Source organism: Silene latifolia, chromosome 9 (assembly GCF_048544455.1).
Source record: "Silene latifolia isolate original U9 population chromosome 9, ASM4854445v1, whole genome shotgun sequence".
Classification (NCBI taxonomy): Eukaryota; Viridiplantae; Streptophyta; class Magnoliopsida; order Caryophyllales; family Caryophyllaceae; genus Silene; species Silene latifolia.
The window spans coordinates 4,206,518-4,220,398 of NC_133534.1; the positions used below are offsets into that span (position 1 = coordinate 4,206,518).

At 38.5% G+C, this 13,881-nt stretch overlaps 2 protein-coding genes across 4 annotated transcripts; one reads left to right on the top strand and one right to left on the bottom strand.

Moving 5' to 3' along the window:
- LOC141598771 (protein ENHANCED DISEASE RESISTANCE 2-like) lies at positions 1-5,071 on the top strand. 2 transcript variants are annotated; one of them, XM_074418533.1, is made up of 10 exons: positions 1-302; positions 1,625-1,661; positions 2,185-2,495; positions 2,896-2,976; positions 3,075-3,240; positions 3,699-3,861; positions 3,954-4,079; positions 4,158-4,358; positions 4,479-4,601; positions 4,743-5,071. In XM_074418533.1, the coding sequence occupies exons 3-10, from the start codon at positions 2,222-2,224 to the stop codon at positions 4,854-4,856; spliced, it is 1,248 nt and encodes a 415-aa protein (XP_074274634.1). In that variant the 5' UTR covers positions 1-302; positions 1,625-1,661; positions 2,185-2,221; the 3' UTR covers positions 4,857-5,071. The 2 variants fall into 2 exon arrangements, with proteins under 2 accessions (XP_074274634.1, XP_074274635.1); XM_074418534.1 differs by lacking the exon at positions 1,625-1,661 and having other exon boundaries at positions 1-308; positions 2,163-2,495.
- Positions 5,072-5,406: 335 nt separating this feature from the next.
- Positions 5,407-12,435, bottom strand: LOC141598769 (putative WRKY transcription factor 4). Of its 2 annotated transcripts, XR_012523626.1 has the most exons (7): positions 11,793-12,435; positions 10,362-11,029; positions 9,712-10,279; positions 7,989-9,450; positions 7,115-7,928; positions 6,137-7,051; positions 5,407-6,078 (listed from the first exon to the last, which is right to left on the bottom strand). XR_012523626.1 is itself a non-coding variant. In XM_074418531.1 (4 exons), exons 1-4 carry the CDS (start codon positions 12,249-12,251, stop codon positions 5,751-5,753), a joined length of 1,575 nt encoding a protein of 524 aa, XP_074274632.1. In that variant the 5' UTR covers positions 12,252-12,435; the 3' UTR covers positions 5,407-5,750. The 2 variants fall into 2 exon arrangements, 1 of the variants encoding a protein (XP_074274632.1); XM_074418531.1 differs by lacking the exons at positions 6,137-7,051; positions 7,115-7,928; positions 7,989-9,450 and having other exon boundaries at positions 5,407-6,033; positions 10,115-10,279.
- Between the last annotated feature and the right edge of the window lie 1,446 nt (positions 12,436-13,881).

Sequence of the window (13,881 nt, forward strand, 5' to 3'; positions counted from 1 at the left end):
CCCTCCCCATTTACACAAATTTCTTTGCTCTCTATTTTTGTTGGCTTCCTTTTCTGTTTTTGTTCCCTCTATAATAATTTTATTTTATTTAGTGAACAATAAAAACAAAAAAAATAAAAAGTTTGTTGATTTGTTATTGTGAGGGTTAAACAGATTAAAAAGAAGGAAGTCAAAAAGAGAGAGGAGGAGAGAGCATTTTGAATTCCGGCGTTGGTGATTTTGGGAGGGCATTTTGAACTTTCGCCACCCAAACCATCACGTTTTCTTCCGGAATTCATTGCTTCTCTTTCTTCTGATTGCAGGTTAGCGTTACCATTATATTTATATTTTTTTATTATATTATTTCATGACTTAAGAGTAAGAAAATGTTTGAAATTCAAAGTATCATCTATTCCCTCTTTTATATAATCCTTTCTTACACAGTTATATTTTCCGAGAGGAAATTTATTAAATAATATCTTGTTTAGACAAAATTTGTGAGTATTAGTTTTATTCTCAAATTTTCTCATATATTATGAAATATATCAAAATGGGCCAAGGGATTACTATGATACACCATTATTTAAGAAGATTAAATTTATACTTTATGTCATAGACCTTATTTGGTCATTGATATAATAATATATATTATTGTATATATACTTCATCAATTATCGCATCACGAATGACTCTATTAGCCATCTTATAAAGTTAAATTTGTTTTACGATAATGACTTAAACAATAATTTCAAATGATACTCCTAATTAGTATTAAAAAAATTGTTTAGATTTCTAATGGTTGGTCATTTGTAGGATAAAGGATCCATGACTTTTTTGTCTTTGAAATTTTAAGTACTTTATGACATTCTTTGTGTTCTTTAAACTTGTTTTGAAAGGGACACATTAATTGTTATGTGCATGGTACCTTTCACTTTCCAATAACAACAGTACAATTAAATAGTGATCTTCATATCATAAATATGATTCTCAATCTTTCTTCTATAATTTCCCATTATTTCCCATGCTTTAATAGCAAAAAAAATAAGCCTCTTTTTTGTGCATACCCAATTACTAGATAGAGTACTTAAACACCCAATAAATACTACTCCTATTTCGTATATCAGCTATTCTTGCTTGTGACGCAAAAGTGGCTTGCGAGTTGTGACATCTCATAGCCACCTCCCCGTTTAACATTATTTTAACCAGTTGTGAGAAGTCACAAACTTATAACTCATTCATTAGCTTACAATTAAGCAACCAATTTTTGTGTGTTACATTTATTATTATGGACCCGAGTTAGATACGATTTTTTAGGTAGATCGTGTATGGTACTATGGTAGTATCATACTTGATATTATAAGCTAATTATAATCCTAAAATAGAGTCTAAAGCTTAATACAAATAAAAATCATGATCAAAACAGATTTTAAAAACTATTTTGATTTCTTGTGAATTATATATATATATATTATGTACTCAAATTAGATAAAATAGTTTCATGCATTTGTATAAAAATTGATTGTAATTTTCTCGAAATCTTACTAGGGTTGATTTATTACTTTTTTTATAATTTAATTATATTATTGGGTGCATCAACATGGTTATATACAGTTTACTAATTGCATAAATTTCATATATTTTATAGGGATTACGAAAAGTGAACTGTCACTGGTTTTCTTGAGGTAAGCTGAATCTCATGATCAATTTTTATTCGATCACAAACTATAGAATAAGACCGTCTCACAGAGTTACAATATAAAACGATCCTTTATATGCATGTATGATGTATTATCCCTAGTGTACGTGCAAAGACACTGCTATTTATGATGATGTTTGTAATGATGATTAGTTTTCCACTAATTTTCTTCAAAATAAATTATTTAATATTGGCAATAATGTCTTCAAGAAATCATAAAGGCAGACAAAAGTTTTTTATTTATAAAAATGGTGTTTTAATTTTGCATTTTATTAGTTCAAATGAAACATTTGTGAAGAGGTAAAGAACTGAATTTCTGAACTGTTAAGCTTTGTTTTATGCATGGGAGTAGTGATGCAGTGTCACGACTCAGATTTAATATCGTGGGTTTAATGTTATTTAGCTGTGTAGACTGTAGACAGTCCTTTAGTTTGAGCCTTCAAATATTTTCCTGCATATGAGACGGTTTCACGTATGAGATCAACAGAAATACTTTTTTGCTTGTGTAGGTACTAAGTTTCTTCCGAGGTCTTAAGGAGGTTAAGAATGGGTGGCTGTGTTTCGACTTCCCAATCCTCGAGAGTTGTTCCACATCGGAAGAAGTATATCTTTAGGTCAAGAAAAGGGCATGGAAAAATGATGCCACCAATGTGTGATTCCCCAATTAAAAGGCTTAGTGATGTTGGAAGCCGAATTTCGGTGACCGAGTTTCTTCAAATTGATTTTGAAAACGGAGGCACTACTACTTGCAGAAGATCCGAAGTTGCCAACAAATCGTTTCTTCTTACTCAGGTTCACTGGAATCATGTCGACGAAAATGGTATTCACATCTTCCCCTTCACGTCTCCTATCTTTTACCAACTAAGCTAGTTGGCATCTGCTTGTTAACCCTGTTTAGATTCGCCCATCAGCACGGGCTGACTCGCCCCGTTATTTTATTCAACCTGGCCCTAAAATTCCAGCACGGCCCACCCTTAGCCCGTCATTTTAGCAAAAATAAAAAATAAAAAATTGGTAAGGCCCGCTAGCCCGCCCCGCCCTTGACCTACCTCGGGCCTTGCCCGGGTAAGGCATATCCCGACCCGACCCGGCCAAACCCACCCTTCCACCCTGGCCTGGCCCGCGCCTGACCAGGAGAGCCCAGCCCGGCCCGAGTACAGGTCTAATCCTGATAATGACATGGTGTTACTTTTGAACTGAAATCGTTTATATTGCTACAGGCATATATCAGGAAGAATGGTTCGACTCAGTGAGCATTTTAGAATCCGAGTCTGATGATGACTTCAGTAGCGTGTTTGGAGGTTCGGACATACAAGACATCTAAATCGATTTTTTTTGGTTCGCAACATTATTAATTACTGTAAGCTGATATATTGATGTATGTGGCAATATGTGCTAGATGGTAAACTACTCAACATGTCAAACCTATGGGAAGGTTCACAAATGATACGCCCGGAAGCAGGGCTTACAGTTCCATGTGCTACTGACGAGAAGGTAGCGCCTGCAGGTTCTTGGGCTGCCATTTCACCTTCTATGTTTAGAGTCCGTGGCGAGAATTACTTTAAGTAAGTTGCTAGTTTTATCTTCTGAAATATCTCATTTCATTGTTCCTGCAACTTCTTTGCATTTATACATCAAACAGGTGGGTCATTCGGGTCTGGTCAAATCAGGTACATACATCAGTAAATGTCATTTCGGGTAATCTGGTGTTTTGGTCGGGTCATTTTGGGATCAGGTAGTCTGCCAGGTCATTTAGGGATATTACCAGACTGTCAGTTCGCGGGATCAGGTAGCCTGCCAGGTCATTTAGGGATATTACCACACAGTCAGTTTGCGCGATAAAATTTCAGTCCGGTTATATTCGGGTACATTTTTACGGGTACAGGACTGGTCAGATCGGATAAATGCAGGTGGGGTCTGTAATCTGTATTGCCTGGTTTATTCTAATCAGTTAGCATCAATGTTTCCTATAGACTGATTTGAAGACTGAACTTAACTGTGTTTGATAAATTTCGACGTGCAGAGATAAACAAAAAAATTCAGCACCGGGTTACTGTCCTTATACACCGATTGGCGTTGATCTGTTCTCTTGCTCTCAGAAGATTGATCACATTGCTCAACATCTTGAGCTTCCCACTGTTCAAGGGAACGGAATATTGCCGTCACTGCTGATTGTTAACATTCAGGTTTGTCCTTTTGTTTTCAATCTCTGTATGATCCAAAATCTGTTCCGAGATTCTGAAACTATGACATTCTATTCATTTGGGTCGCTTTGCAGATGCCTGCATACGCGCCTTCCTTATTCCTTGGTAACTGTGACGGTGAAGGCGTAAGCCTTGTATTGTACTTCAAGCTATCAGAGGATATTGACGAGGTTCCATCAGAATTTACTGACAGCATCAAGGTACGCGTGTTCAATTTATTTTTATTACCTCGTGAAGTTAGTATAGGCCTTACGGAACTTCCCTAATTAATGACACAGAGACTGGTGGAAAATGAAAGCGAAAAGGTTAAAGGAGGGTTCAGCAGCAAAGAATCAACTGTTTCTTTTAGAGAGAGGCTTAAAATATTAGCTGGAGTCGTAAATCCCGAAGATATGCAGTTGAGCGCTGGTGAAAAGAGACTACTGAATGCGTATAAGGATAAACCAGTGCTAACGCGTCCTCAACATGATTTCTTCAAGGTTCGAGAATTGATAACTCCTCTTACTGGCTGTACAAATGTGTAGAATGCTACTGTCAGCCTTTTGCAGACCGTAACTTTGAGACAGTTCTGCTCACTCTAGTGTTGTTGTTTCGTGCAGGGACCTGATTACTTCGAAATAGACATAGATGTACACCGGTTCAGTTACGTTTCAAGAAAGGCTTTGGATTCACTCCGGGAACGCTTACAATTAGGAATTCTCGATCTAGGATTAACTATTCAGGTACAATTGTACAAATGACCAGACCTGTAATTACAAATCCGACCCAGAACCCGAACTTACCTGTACATAAACCCTACCTGAGTTATTACAGTTTTGGTTTTGGCACTAACCACAGTCTCCACTGATTTTTTTGGTGTGTAGGCTCAAAAGCAAGAGGAACTTCCTGAGAAAGTCTTATGTTGCATGAGATTAAACAAACTCGACTTTGTAAATCACGGTCAAATACCCACATTGATGGCGATAAACGATGATTAACAACGAAAGAGCTTGCGACATCCGAAATTCACAGCAACCTGAAGACAGTTAACACATTGTTTGTAATTTGTATAGATTATCTGTATTCTTCAATGTTTTTTAGCCAAAGAGAAGGTCTAAAAGAGAAGGAAATCTATTCCTTATCCTAACATCCTTCCTAGGGGAATCAACATTAATGTTCATAGCATTCCTATCAATCTATACAGATCCTTAGTTACTGAGTGTGTCATTTTCCGTGTTTCGTTATCGGGGACTAAATCTAAATGACTTATTCTCGGGCGGGTTTCAGTCAGTTTTTCAGCCTGGGTCGGCTTTTGACAGGTCTAGAACCATATGTTAAGGCAGTACCGAGTACTGACTTAATTTAGGGCACAACGGGGATCCAACCACCGTGACTCCTCTAAAATCAAGATTGAAACCGATACTTGCACCTTGCCTAAAACTGTCACAAGAAAAAGCAAACACAGTGAAATATCACGAAAACTTCAGGCACTAACTGATAACGAAAACCAGATGACCACTGGCCGAGGGCAATGAAACAAAAGCGAAATTGGTATTCAAATCCAAATTTTTGCTTCTGAAGGAATGAAGATTGTTACAACAAATATATATATTTTTTATGGCATATACAAAAGAATACATGTCAAAAACAGTAAGCTTTACTATGCTAGTGTACATACAACATCAGGGACTGTTAAATGGAGTAAAAGTACAAAACAACCCTGAGATTCAAACTGTTCCGACTTCCCGAGATTTTGAAAGCTAAGCATGTCCTTTGTTTCCTGTATTCGCGACTCTTTCTTAGTTGTGTATAGCTAAGGTCCATGGGCGAAGACGCGATTCAAGCCCAATTCCTGTATTCTGACTCAAAAGATTTCTTCCGACCTGATTTGCCTATGCAGTTCTTTCTTCTTTTAAACGTAAAAGAGCAACAGGCTGTTGGTTGTTATTGGTGAAGTCTGTGTTCCCGACAGAGGCCGCGCTACTGCCTGCTGAGCTGTAAGGTCTCGTCAACGCTGCGCTGTTGTTTGCTGTATTATGGCTACTCGTTCTAGCGGCCGGTACATCATGATTATGCTTTCCTTCGTAAGTCGTCACAACTGCTTTAGGGTCTGTGGCTGCACGCTCTACATGCTTGCGGACATTGCATCCTGCAAATGTACATTTATAATAGCTCCTGCAAAAAATTTAGACAAGTGTCAACCTCCGTTACTGAAACTAGCTCCTCGGGTATGAGTGCTGGACAGAAGTACATATCCAAGTATGACGCTTGGCGTGGCTCAACTTTTCAGAATCAAGAACTCTATCCTAAGATGAGGATGCCACTGCAGACACTTCTAAAGAGTATCTAATTGGTAAGGGTTGCCATATAACATCCCATGGCCCATCCTCAACTATCATGTTGGAAACATGTACAACCCCTCGCTCAAATTTAATAGGAGCTTAAAGAAAAAACAAAACGGAAATTACTGGTCAAAACTAGCCTTGTCCAAATCGTGCTTACCCTTCCTTTAACTGCAGTGTGAGTATTATACGATCCGGTCTCATATATGAAGCCAACCCAAATCCTTGTGTGTTCTTCGTTTTATAACAAAGTTAATGGAATGATCTCATATGTACGACCGTAGCACATAGAGCTTGTGTCCCCTAAAGGCCAGGATATTTCTAGCTGTTGGCAGAGTTTACAGAAATCCAGACACAGACACCCTATCCAGCAACATTCACTAATAGATTAAGAACATTGCAGAAAGTTACTGCAGGTGTACTTTACGTGCAGATTTAATTTATTCAGGGTTATATGATGCCCAAACAATCACCTTCTGCCCTGTCGGATTCCCCTAGACAAAGGTTGGCTGAACATTTCTATACAACAGCAATCGGTTCCTAGGATTAAGCTAAAAGTATATTCCCTTGATGGGACACTCAGTTTATCAGCATTACTGCAAGTTTACTAGTCTTGTTAAATATTCAAGCAAAAGTAGGAATTTTAACCAACATGACTATTGTAGGCTTGTAGCATCGCCTTTATCGGCTTCATGTACAAGGGGACATGTAACGAATTGGTCAAAACCTCAACTTTCACACAAATAATAAAATTCAGATAAGGTCCTAAAATTAAACTGGTAACAGCCCTCAAGTAATCAGAAGAAGTCAGAAACACTTGTTTTTCCCTGAATCTTAGCCTACACTAAATACTCCGGAAACACTTGTCTTCCATGAATCTTAGCCTACACTACAACCACATTAATTCCAAATACATTGACAAATTAACAGTATGATTCCAAATAGCTTGCAACGTTTTCTAAACATCACTGACAATCAACGAAAAATCACCAAATACAAAAGTAGCCTGGCAGCAGGAACAGTTCTACCATCACAGCCCTAAACTTTAAAAATGAAGGTAATTAATATATCAATCATGACAAATTTTACATTGCATCTTCACATATAGCTGCTGAAATTAATGGTCAAAGTTAACGTCAGCTGATCACTAAAGTCATATGGGGAAAATAAATTTGGGTTGACGGTAGTATTAAATTGCAAGGAGATTGCCAAGCACTAAATTAGTCTCCAAATTTGATGAATACGGGAGACATTGAATTAACCAAGTCACTACAATTGCATAACCTATATGCCAAGTTGCCAACCAAGTTTAAAACGGGTTAACAGCATTACTGAATATCTTAAAAGGCTTCTTCTGGGGTCAAACAGTAATTTATCTACATAATACATATTCCTTTAAACCCCTGATAGTCAAAAATAGTACTTAAATTAGATCATCTGAATTGGCCTGAAGTTTTTTTTGCTCTGCCATTCTTGATTTTATGACTAATCATAAGGCCGTTTCCGACACTACTAAATGTAGCAATCTAGAAGAACTGGTTGTCACTTGAATACTAAACTAGAAGCACTGTTTATCACTTGAATCCTCATATAGATTCCAAGTCACTATCCAATTTCCAACAACGGTGACACATACCACGCATAATAAGTTTCCACAAAAGAGCACTAAAAGAATGCCACTGCAAGCACAACAATAAATACTACCGCAAACAGTCAAAGGCTTTGATACTCAATACAGGCAAAGCATTATAAGTGTAAGTTCCAGCAAGGGGGAAAGGACATGTGGACAACTGAAGTGGCTGATATAACCAATCGGGAATGAGAAGTTAATGTTAGACTTCTCAAATTGTCCTCGGAATGACATAGTCTTCCTGTGACATTTTGGTTAAGAACATAGTAAAGCAACCACACTGTAATATATATGACATGGTCCTCCTGTAGCGAAACCGGCAATTTTGGCTTAGGGGGTAAGATGCCAATTTTCAAAGTTGTAGGGTAGAAAGTCAGGAAAAATGGTAAAAGATCTAAAGAAAACTGCAAGGATTTGACTCCGTTAAGGCTTGAATTCAACTACCCAAGACAATCCAATTACGAATGGTAACTGTTTTCTCGCTTTGCCACAAAACCATATGCTTTAATTGATTCAATGGCAAAAACAACATAGGTGTAGGAGTGTTAGATTTAACAAAAATCCAAGAAATTGAGCGAAAAGGTCATGAGCCCATCGCGTCTGCTCCTTTCCATTGATGAGTTAGCCATGGTTCTTGCCACAGTGTCACATGGATTAACTGGTTAGTAAGTGCAGTATCTATTTGTAATAGTTATCATTCTAGGGGGCGGGATACCCCCTTCCCTCTTTATCCGCTGTGGTTACCACTCACCAATCCCAGAGCAGAAGTGTAAGCTAGAACCTAAAACTCTTCGAAGGCAATAGCTCGATCAAAGATTAATGGATTTGAGATAATTACCCCAACAGCAACAATCTGATCAGTAAAAGACATTACCACACATTACCATCATCCAGATTCCATCCCATCCCATCCCAAACACGATACCATGTTACTCCGACACTTCACTTAACTGCCGTATCGCGTGTCAGACGCGTGTCGGTGTCTGATACGACACGACACTTCGACACTTCAATTTAGACCACAAAATAGGAAAATTCCCCCAAAATAGCCGTGTCCGACACTCCGGCACGTGTCAGACACGACACCATGTCGGAGAGTCGGAGTACCAGAGCACGATACTGATGTATAACACCTGTAGCCCATAATATCAGAGCTGCCAGATTCGTAGTACCTCATACAATGACATAATGCAGACACATGATTCATACTTTTAGAGTGCCCACTGCCCAGTACATCACACTTCAACTTGTCATGATATGATTTACATGAATACTTAGTACCAACACGAATACGTAACAGGGATAGGCAAAGACCAAATTACGATTTGCTGAGGCTGGTGCAAATTTCATTTACCTTGCATAATCTGCTGCTACAAAGCCCTATTGGAAGTTATGCCACTAAAGCTAAACCAGTAAAATAGGCAATGCCTCAGATTGCCAATTAGCTCACCCTAAAAACTTTTGGTGTAGGCTTCACTGCAAGTGCAGTAGCAAAGGGTAAATTGAAGTAACCCGTCCAGGCAAACATGAGTCGAAAGGTTAAGACTTCTTTCATGAAGAACATAAAAATGATATTTTGACAAGAAAGGGTTTTTGGTAGTTTTAAACTCAACCTTGATACTTCCTCCATTCAACTCCACTCTACCACTTTCTTTTTTCACGTTTGCCAACGCGTGTTTTACGCGCTAAATATCATTAGCTACGTATTTTCAAAAATTATAAAAGTTGGATATTTTTAATGTACTCGTAAAGACGAATAAAACAAGATCCCACATGAATATATTTCCACTTACGTATCGAGAGAAAATCGAAATTGAATACACAATTGTGAATAGTGTACAAAAGTGAAATAGGTAGAGTGGAGTTGAATGGAGAAAGTACATATTAGGTAGTGTATTAGGTAATTTTCGAACAATGGGATAAATGTTTGATAGTGTCTAACAGAAAACTTAGGAAGTGTATGGCAAGGAACCCATAGGTTAATAGAGACTTACTCATATCTACACACTGGCTGAAGGACAGGTCTTACGGCATTTACAGATTAAGATCAGCAGAATTTAATAGGTGGGAATGTGGGATAATAGAAAATGAAACCATTAGAAAGAAGAAAAAATGTATCATAGTTTTGCATTTCAGGACACAAGCATTAACATGAACAATACAAGCTATAACAATCTATAAATTTTTTAAAGGAGCCACAATTATAAACAAGTTTCTTATTCAACGTAAGAATTAATTTTGATATATAGGTAAACATGGAGATAACTAAAGGGAAGTAACTAACCGTGGATAAGGATTTCCTTTGACAACTTTCTGTCCATACTTGCGCCATCTATAACCATCATCAAGTAGGTCAACTTCACTAGTAGTTTGAACAATAATTCTGGGTTCTGATACTGTCCGGTGAGAGGCAGCTACAACTTGCTCAGACACCCTAACTTCCGTGTTCCTGTACAATAAAGATCCAACAGAAAAATCAGATAATAATAACAAGATTTACAGATCAAGCTCAAGAAGATGACATTAAGTACCTTCTCTTGGCATCAGGTTCGTCTTCACAGCCTCCAGATTCTCTAGTGCCATTATTTCCAACTTCCTCCTCATCACTAGACAAATGATCCTCTGTGGCTAAACTAGATTCCTGATCCCTTCTAGAAGAGAAAGCCATGCTTTCACTTGCGCTACTCGCGTTTAATGCTTGAGAATGTCCAACAAATTCAGCACTCCCTTGAGTTACCAAGTCCTTATTAGGATTAGAACCATCTTTGGAGCGCTTTTGAGGCGGGTCATGATTATGTTGCCCCTTGTATATAATCTCAGTCACCTGGCCATCAAGAGAGCGCTCCACCTTTTTCTTGACAGGACAGCTAGCGTGTGTACATTTGTAGTAACTACGCGGAAATTCACTTCCTTTCACTTGTTTTTGTCCATATTTCCTCCAGTTGAAACCATCATCAGCAGGCTTATCAACGACAATCGTAGAGGGTTGTGATCTCTGATCAGAAATAGAAAATTGATTCTCTTTCGTATCTCTAGATTCAGGTGCAGAAGAAATTATATTTTGCTGAACTGCTGGCTCTGAAGTAAAACCTGGAAATGAAGATTGAAAACCCGCTTGCATATGCACATTACCTTGAGCTTGCACAGCCTGTGCCGTCACTTGAGCTAACGCCTGCTGGTGCGACATCCCAAATGGGCCCTACAAGTACATCTGACAATTAAATTTGGAGTCTTTTTCACAGGTCTAAACCATGAAATGCTATTGTTATTGTCTATGATCAAATGCAACCTCCCAAACAAGAAGGGGGAAAAACGGATCATAGAACCTTTCCCCATTTAGTCTCAACATTAATGTCCCGTAAAGTCAATGAGTGGTGATACTCATGACCTGGTTCAAAACCAATTAACCTCATAAATTGCACTTGTGGCTCCCTCGACACCAAAATAATGTTTACCCCAAGCTCCCAACATAAAACGAGTTCATTTGCCACGAAAAATACATTGTCTTTGTATCGTATAGAAGTCCATCTACGATCTAGAGCTACTTTTAAATACTAGAACTCGAATTCAGCCAACCAACTAAACTATATCTAAACCAGCAAAATGCCATCAAGCACTACATGAACATGAACCAAAATCACATCTTTTTCTTCTTGCTCATTATATACTTCTGTAATAACACCACCATCATAACAACATTACTCGAGTGCCTCAAGAGCTCCCGCAAACTATAGGGTAGAGGTTGTTTCCAAATTCCAGATAACCCAAGTATACAGTTAAATCGAGAACTACATCAAATGACGGATATAAAATTCCAATTTAAAAACAAAATCGTAACCAGTGAGTCATTTTGCTTTATTCCATCGTAATCGACAACATATCCACATAAATAATCAAGATGAATCATAAATAATTAAATACACACAGAAACTTGAAATTAAGACAAACCAACCAACACCCACCTGACCAGGGAACAGTCCAGGTGAATCAAGTAGTGGGCCCGGCGACAAACCAGCTGGTATCATAAAAACCCCAACCTGCCCCTGCCCACCCTGAGCTACCCCCTGCCCATGCTGCCCTTGCCCTTGACCCTGACCGACAACCAGATCACCAGGCCGGTTCTGTCTAAACCGGAGTTGAACCGGATCACCATCATTTTGCAAAGGCGGCGGCGGGGGACGAGGCGAGTTCATAGCACCAGCTAATAACTGAGAAAAAGACCGAAAATCGGAATCCGGGTCATTCTCATTAAAGAAATTAGACACTAAAGTCATCGGACCGGGACTCAACCCGAAACCCGACCCGGTAAATAACGCTTCCATACTTGACCGTGGTGGTAGGGTAAGTGTCGGCCGTTGATTCTGCCCTGACGACGGTGGTGGTGGGGGTTTGGTGTTCGATACGGCGTCGTTTTCACCCATGATTTATAGTAAGAAAGTGGGATTTTTGGGATTGTTTTTGTCGTTGGTGTGATGGTATTTATTTGGGTTGTTAAATTAAAATTAAAATAAAATAAATTACGTGTGAAATGTGGAGTTTGTGTACTCCGTATGTGTTTGTGACAGACAGCTTTTTGTTTTTTTGGGGGAAAAAAGGGACGACGACTTTGGTTTCTAACTTTGTATTGGTACTATTGTCAAAGCCAACATCTATACGGTTGGTTAACTTTAGGAGTACTTTACAGTTTACAATCTTTAATCCTTGTGGATTGGATGGAGGATTGGAGGGTGTATAGGTGGCAATCGGTTTTAGGTCGGGTTGGGTAATATCGTGTTCGCGTCATATCGAGTCAGTCTATTCTTTCAGGTCTAATTGAGCTTGGTCATTTCGGGTCAAATGATCTATCGGGTTAGGTGGGGTTTGGGTTGGGATATTATTGAGTTGAGTTATTTTATCGCATTACTTAAATTTTTAACAGTTAAGTATTGTCTTTGACTATTATTTGGTTTAGTTACTCTATTGTTAAGTCAAACATATCAAACTAAACATTAAATCATACTCCCTCCATACCACACCAATGGTAACATTGAGAATCTTGGCACTATTCGTGGTCGTAGGGAATCTTCGATATTATTTTTAATCTATAAGACAAAATATAGTCATGTGAGATCTTGTTTGATTTATCGTCATTAATGCTATAAAAATATCAAATTTTTATAATTTTTAATAATGTGTAACTAAATATATTCACGTTGCAAAACGTGTATCGACAAATGTGAAAAAGTCAATGTTACCATTGGTGTGGTATGGAGGGAGTACTTTATTCATTTTGATCAATATCAAGCTTAATAATTGTCAGGTCATCAATTTAATCGGTCAAAATTGGTCCGGGTTCAGGTCACGGATATCATGTCGTGTCAGGAAGGTATGTTTCACGTTGCAACATTCTCGGGTTCTGTCGGGTCGGGTCTGTCAGGGATGGAAGGTGACAGCCTGACAGGGCAATCAGGTCGAGTTCGGGTTCGATTGTGTCGAGTTATCTTGAGTTTGGTTATTGTCAGGTTGATGCTATCGAGTTATTTAGGAATAATGGTGAGCATTCATTGATTAACATTCTAATAAGATTATATAGAGTCGAGTCTATTTAAATTATCAGTTAAATTGATGAATTGTCATTTTTTGTCATTTAATCGAGTACCACTTAGGGAAAAGGAGTCTTGGCGCACCGGTTAAGGTGTTGCTTTGTGACCGTGAGGTAACGGGTTCAAGTCCTTGGAGCGGCCTCTTGCCAAAATGACAAGGGAAGGCTTGCCGCAATTACACCCTTGTGATGGAACCCTTTCCCAAACCCTCCCCTAGCGGAAACGCCATCGTACACCGGACTGCGAAAAATCGAGTACCACTTAGTAACAATATCATCATCACAAAAGGTTATACTCCGTATGTCCCAAGTAACACTTGTATAATTGACTGAAAAATTACATACTCCCTCCTATTCTAGATAAACCTCCCTATTCATGGGGGGCACTAGAATTAAGGAGAGGAATTAAAATAAGGTAAAATATTGTAGTGGGGTTTGGTAATTGGAGAGAGGGAAGGTATTGTGGGGGT

What these genes read in the sequence shown, in the direction of transcription:
- LOC141598771 (XM_074418534.1), top strand. Translation starts at nt 2,222, where the DNA reads ATGGGTGGCTGTGTTTCGACTTCCCAATCCTCGAGAGTTGTTCCACAT. An exon ending in CGTGGCGAGAATTACTTTAA is followed by an intron (nt 3,241 to 3,698) that starts GTAAGTTGCTAG and finishes TTCGACGTGCAG; the next exon opens with AGATAAACAAAAAAATTCAG. An exon ending in TGCTGATTGTTAACATTCAG is followed by an intron (nt 3,862 to 3,953) that starts GTTTGTCCTTTT and finishes GTCGCTTTGCAG; the next exon opens with ATGCCTGCATACGCGCCTTC.
- LOC141598769 (XM_074418531.1), bottom strand. Translation starts at nt 12,251, where the DNA reads ATGGGTGAAAACGACGCCGTATCGAACACCAAACCCCCACCACCACCG. An exon ending in CTGGACTGTTCCCTGGTCAG is followed by an intron (nt 11,030 to 11,792) that starts GTGGGTGTTGGT and finishes ATGTACTTGTAG; the next exon opens with GGCCCATTTGGGATGTCGCA. An exon ending in AAAGGAAATCCTTATCCACG is followed by an intron (nt 6,034 to 10,114) that starts GTTAGTTACTTC and finishes AATTTTTTGCAG; the next exon opens with GAGCTATTATAAATGTACAT.